General features: G+C 42.4%; 1 protein-coding gene across 1 annotated transcript; it reads right to left on the bottom strand.

The window, feature by feature from the left end:
- Positions 1-464: 464 nt before the first annotated feature.
- Positions 465-3,401, bottom strand: ND-B14.5B (NADH dehydrogenase (ubiquinone) B14.5 B subunit). The gene is made up of 3 exons (XM_050183928.3): positions 3,167-3,401; positions 2,193-2,336; positions 465-739 (listed from the first exon to the last, which is right to left on the bottom strand). Exons 1-3 carry the CDS (start codon positions 3,348-3,350, stop codon positions 690-692), a joined length of 378 nt encoding a protein of 125 aa, XP_050039885.1. The 5' UTR covers positions 3,351-3,401; the 3' UTR covers positions 465-689.
- Between the last annotated feature and the right edge of the window lie 2,907 nt (positions 3,402-6,308).

Raw genomic sequence — 6,308 nt, 5'->3', positions numbered from 1 at the left:
ATGGTGTTGCCTTTGCAGGTTTCCACGCCAAAGTCGACGCTGATGTAGCTGTTAATGTCTACAGAAACACCATTTGCTTGCCATGTAGAGAGCAGCGTAACCTCCTCCAATCCAAGTGTGCTAAAACAGGCCCTCACTGAGCCTAGTAGGAGCTGCCAGTGGAGGCTGTGGCCTAACCAAATTAGCAGTTCACATTAAGCAGATCTTTTTCAGATTTCAGGTCTGTGGAAAAGCAACCAAGTGTTTGCACACTGTTCCTCACATCTCAAAGTTTGTTCAATTGAACGACTAAAATTTCCTCACTAAATAGAGAATCTTTCTATTGAATCTAAATAGAGAGAGTAACTTGACTGCTTCTTGGCCTGTCTGGCAATACTTTAGCTATGAGAAGATTTTTTTTGGAATCCTATGGCAGCTTTTATGGTTGTGCAACTATCATGCATATACGTATTGTAAGACAGATATCAAACCGATGCTTTTATTTGGCAGCTCCCAGACAGAGCACACAGAAGATGATGAGGTCTATGATAATGATGCTTGTATACATAAAAATTGCTTCCTTTGTGTTTGTTGCCAATACATATTTTATGCACTTACTAAAGACACAGCGTAACTGCAAGGTTTTATTTCTATTTAACAATCTCTCAACTATGATAACATGTGAAAAGAAGACTTGGAAGCAGCAGAACTCATCGGACTGGAATCCAGGGCTCAAGAACATCTCTGTACTTCTTCCGCTCTGAAAGACAAGCACCAATGCCATTATGCAACAAGAGATGAATTAATAAATAAAGCTAAGCTGTGCTCACAAATTATTTTACACACTAGGCGATAAATAAAGTTGTTACAACCCAAAACTAAGCGATGGAAGTGCACGAAATACAGCGACTCTCATGAATGCCCATTTGCATGCAGTGCTACACATGTTGATGAATGTCATGACATTCAGTGGCCTCCCACGTGCATTGCTCTGTATACTTTCTAGCCCTGGACGCTATAACTGGCACAAAAAGTGAAGAGCTAAAGCCTTGTGTCACATCTTGCATCGACCTTGTTCTAATTGCTTAGTATTTTTGATCTACTAGTTGCAATGTCTCGATGCTTAAATATGTTTGAACAAGTACAGCTTTCCTAATTATCTATGTTGTGGGTGCCCCAGCATGACTCAATGGCCGCTATACTCCATTTCACACTTAGTAGGCAACAGTGCGGAAGCAACACAAATAAAGCGGTCATGACAGTCTCAGTCAGCACGTTTTGCAGTGAAGTTGTTCTTGATCTGCGATGCTTTCTACAGAATAACTAATTTGTATGTTACAACTACAAGTTGTGGACATAAGGTTGCATCAAATTTGATACTATTGGTGCATATTTGTGCTGCCAGTCTGAAATATGCCATGTTTTGGTCTCAAGTGCAACCGTGGCCACTAGTGGCAGAGACACTTGCTCAGAAACTCTACAAGCTCATTGGTAAATAGGTGCATATTTGTGAAGCCTTGCGTGTAATAATTATATATTTTGCACATGAATGAATTGGACTTATGGCATTTTTCGCAGGTCGATCTCAATCAGGATTTTTTGCTCTGCGGCAGTGAATCCGGATTTCATTGGTCAATCTGGAGTGAGTTTGCACTTACTACTGGTCTTTTCGGATTAACTCACTCTGTGCCAGATTGCTGTCCCTTCCTACGCTGTGAAGGTGCGAATTTGGGAGAAAATAGAACAAGAAGCATACATCACTTCCGCCCGCTATGGCATGGCTACTTTGGTTGCCATGGATACATGCAGAGCAGAAGCCGGTTCGTGTGACATGTGTGCATAGACTTCCATTATAATCCACCATGAAGCATTTTTGCTCTTTGCTGGCAGATGCGGATTGGTGAAATCCGAGCACTCGCTCCAGGATGTCGGCGGCTGCTGCAGATCAACCAGTGGAAAACACCACGAGTGTTTCATCCAATTAAACGACCCATATCTATGTCCCTCTTTCTTTTGTGAAGCACTATTTTTTGCTCACGAATGCAACCAAAAAATCTCTCTAGAATTCATAGTATTGTTTGCTATGTACAAAACAGTGCAGGGACACTATCAGCAAGCAGCAAGCATAAATGAAGAGTTAGCTTTCCCAGAATTTAATTATATTAAATATAACAGCAGTGTCAATGGTGCCTTGCACATGCACGACGTCTTACCAGGCTCTGGAAAGTCCTCCGGGTGCAACAAAATGTAGCGACGAAGAATGGCATCTCGCTCCTGAGACTGGTAGTCAGAGTAGCGACAACCCATTTCTCCAAGGCCTACAGCAACAGCCATGTAGCTAATGTGTCTTTGAATACCTGCGAAGATCAAAAGTACTCATAAGGAAATTATGTACAAATAAAAAAAAAAATACGAAGCCCAGAATTTCCAACGAGCGCCGTGTATCTTGATGTACCGCCCACAAATCATTATACAATAACCAGTAACCAAAGTCTCAAGGAAGCATTTCTGTTTACTCGCTTGTACATTTTATCCCGTACAAATCATCGCATGCACGTCATCGCTACCAGGCTGCAGGGCAATGATGTACTCCTTCACATCCTGCAAGTGTCAGGACTGGAAACGTGCGATTTCTTTTTTTCCTTTAAACGTCTTTTCTCTGTAACGCCTGAACGACCCAAGTAAACAAAAAGAAAGAGAATGACAATAAAGACTGATGCAGCCAGCTCCATGAACAGCTCTGTACCACAGAAGCGAAGGAGAAGTAAACAGAAGGCTTTTTTTTTTTTTTTTGCGTTCGCATATTCTGACAGCAAATTAGCATTTATCGTTCTATGCTACAGTCAAACGCTACCGAGTGAGAATGAACGTATTTCTTGCATTTGTCTTTTGAGTATACTAACAGAGCATAGTATATATTATATATTTCCACACTTCTGGTCTGACTGATTCTACGATTTTTCCCATGTTGCACCTGCAGCTGTTTCCATTTGGCGAGCATAGGCTGCAGAAACTGAATGCAAGGAGCAAGAAACCAGTTACCAGTAGCGTTCAGTGCCTAGGACATCACATCTGAACAGCAGGCCAAAGCAGGCCAAAATGAAACCTTAGAACAACTTATCACCGTCTACAGTGTATACACACTCCCAAGGGCAAACGACACATGCGGCAATCAAGAGGAACCTACCGCTCATTATAGGCTTCCTCATGAAATAGTTCGATACACAAGCTGCGAATCCACCAAACAGTGCAGGGATGCCCCAGTAATAAACGCGTTCCATAAACAGCCTATGTTCATTTGGTGGCTCAGGACTAAACAGGTTCTCGTAATATGGGGGCAGTTTGCCGTACTTCTCGTCTTCCGCCATCATCTCCGCAAGAACAGCTTGACCTGGCTACAGTGACCTGGCTTGACTACTGGCTGCGTGCGAACTTCTGGATTTGGGCGGAGGTTGCGGAGCACGACCGGAGGTAGCGCAGGCGCACTTCGCCGCATATTCAACATAAATTTTTCTCTATGATGATAATTTCGCTGCGGGCGCTGACCAATTGAGCGCGTAGGCTCTTGTAATGGTGCCTTATCTCAACTGCAAATTTATATTGACGCCTTTTTGCTGCGTGTACATATTTGAGGTATGGGTTCTACAACATGACGTATTCAATTTTGCTGTCGTAGTCAAGTGCGTCGTCTGCTAGCGAGTGCGCGGACGCTGGCGGACCCCAGTTTTTCTCGCAGAAAGTCTGTGCATATCTTATGGTTTTACTTGCTTTGGTGCACCAGCGACCCTTGTTGGCCGGTACCAACTGTAGTTTGAGCCAGTTGAACTGGGATTTTTAACATTGTTTTCTCAAAGTAACACGTAATTTCTCACACAGAAGCCGCCTATCTGCAACATGAAATTACATAAGAAAATTTATTGATATAGTGTCATTTTACGCGCGTTTCGTGCTGGTGGAATATTGATCTGGGACAATGATCGAAGAAAACAATATTATAGTGAAATAAACCAGGTTTATTAACTATGTGGTGTGAGAGATGCAGATGACCAATGCAATTCTAGGTAAATCTAAGAGTAGTACATAGACATATATCCACGACATATATGTTTGGATACTTCGACATATATAGTTTGGATACTTCTTCCAAGCGCGCAGTGAAAAGCATTGGAGAGAGTGTGTCTCCTTGTCTGACCCCTTTCTTTATAGGTATCTTCCTACTTCTCGTGTGTAGAATTAAGGTAGCTGTGGAATCTCTGTAGATGTTTTCCAAGAAAGTTGCGTAAGCGGCCTGTACATCCTTGATTACGTATATAATGTCTCTATGAGTGCTGGTATATCTACTGAATCAAATACCTTTTCGTAATTTATGAAAGCCATATAGAGAGGCTTATTGTACTCTGCGGATTTCTCGATAACCTGATTGATGACATGGATGTGATCCATTCTAAAGTATCCCTTCCTGAAGCCAGCCTGTTCTCTTGGTTGACTAAAGTCCAATGTTGCCCTTATTCTATTGGAGATTATTTTCGTAAATATTTTATATAATGCTGAGAGTAAGCTAATGGGCCTATAGTTGTTCAATTCTTTAACGTCTCCCCTTTTGTGGATTAGTATAATGTTTGCATTCTTCCGGTTTTCTGGGACCCTTGCAGTCAATAGAAGAGCCGCCAGTTTGGCAAGCATTATGTCTCCTCCATCTTTGATTAAATCGAGTCTTATTCCATCTTCTGCTGCCGCTCTTCCTCGTTTCATGTCTTGTAGGGCCCTGATATATTTATATTTGGAGTTTCTGTATCCTGTTCATTAATGTTTCGAACAGAGTTATCCTGAGTCATCTGGGTACTGTACAGGTCAGTATAGAATTCTTCCGCTGCTTTTACTATACCTTACAGATTGCCGATGGTATTACCGGGCCTTCTTATCTTTCACTGCATACATCTTGGTTTGTCCTATGCCAAGTTTTCTTCTCACTGATTTCAGGCTGCCGTCCATTTCTTACGGCTCCCTCTGTCTTTCTCACGTTATAATGTCGAATCGCTTATTTTCGCCTTGTTGGTCAGTTTTTATAGTTCCGCGAATTCTATCTTATCTCTTGAGTTGGACACTTTCATTCTTTGTCGTTTCTTTATTAGGTCCTTTATTACTTGGGAGAGCTTGCCTACTGGTTGCCTTGGTGCCTTGCCTCCAACTTCAATCGCTGCCTCTGAAGCCAGCCTCGTTACGGTTTCATTCATTACCTCTATGTCATCATCATCATCTCTCTATTCTAAGGCTGCATATTTGTTTGCAAGTACCAGCCTACATTTATCTGCTTTTACCCTTACTGCCTCTAAGTTGACCTGCTTTTTCTTGACCAATTTTACTCATTCTCTGTTTAAATTCAGGTGAATCCTGTTGCGTGCTTTTCTATGAAGCTCCAGCCTACATGTCCCGTCCTCTAATCAGCATTACGTCTGTGTTTAGGTCTTCCTAAATTTGTTGCAAATTCTATTATTTATCTAGAATCCCGTGTTCCTCCTCTTTCGTGCAGGTTCCCGCTTTTGACAGTGCAGACGTTCTTAAGGATTTATAAATCACCGCTGCGACATCCCCAAAGAATCTTTATTTCACAACCTGCGTTGTTTTTCGTTGTCAACTGGCCGCAACTACATACTCCGCAAATTATATTCGTGCAAAAATTACTTGACTCTTTGGGCGTGCGCATATGCGATGTACTTCCTATTCCCGACAGAGCTGTTGCAACGGATATTCAATTCGATGACATTTTTCCTAATCATGCAAAATTAATTCCACAACGTATTCTAGACGGTAAATTACAAGACCATCTGAAGAACCTTCAAACAAACATTGTAATTGCGACAGGCAGTGGCGTAGCTATAGGTCATCTGGCACTCGGGGCCCATAGGTTTTTTGTCACCCCCCCGTGTGTAGCCGGCGGAAAGAAGGGTGTCTTCAGGCGTATATGACACCCCCCCCCCCCCCCCGTTGCTACGCCACTGGCGACAGATGCTTCACAATTTTAAGAAAAGTTGTCTCTTCGACTGCCAGATTTCATATCGATCTTTTTAGCCGAATTCATGGCCGTGGTGCTGGCATTACGCAAATTAGGACCATCAATTACGTCAGCCGTGATAGTCACTGATTCGTTATCATTGTGCTTATCCCTTACTGCTTCTCGTGATTCTCGCGTGATGTGGACGTTTCAATCATTGGTACATGGGTACTTGAGAAGCGTGTGTTTGATTATGGTGCCTGGTCATAAAGGACTAATTATAAATGAAATTGCAGACTCTCTAGCCAAGGCATCGATAAGTGGCCCGATTCCTTAC

This window comes from Dermacentor andersoni, chromosome 4 (assembly GCF_023375885.2).
Source record: "Dermacentor andersoni chromosome 4, qqDerAnde1_hic_scaffold, whole genome shotgun sequence".
In the NCBI taxonomy this organism is placed as follows: Eukaryota; Metazoa; Arthropoda; class Arachnida; order Ixodida; family Ixodidae; genus Dermacentor; species Dermacentor andersoni.
This window is presented reverse-complemented; position numbering and strand designations above follow the sequence as displayed.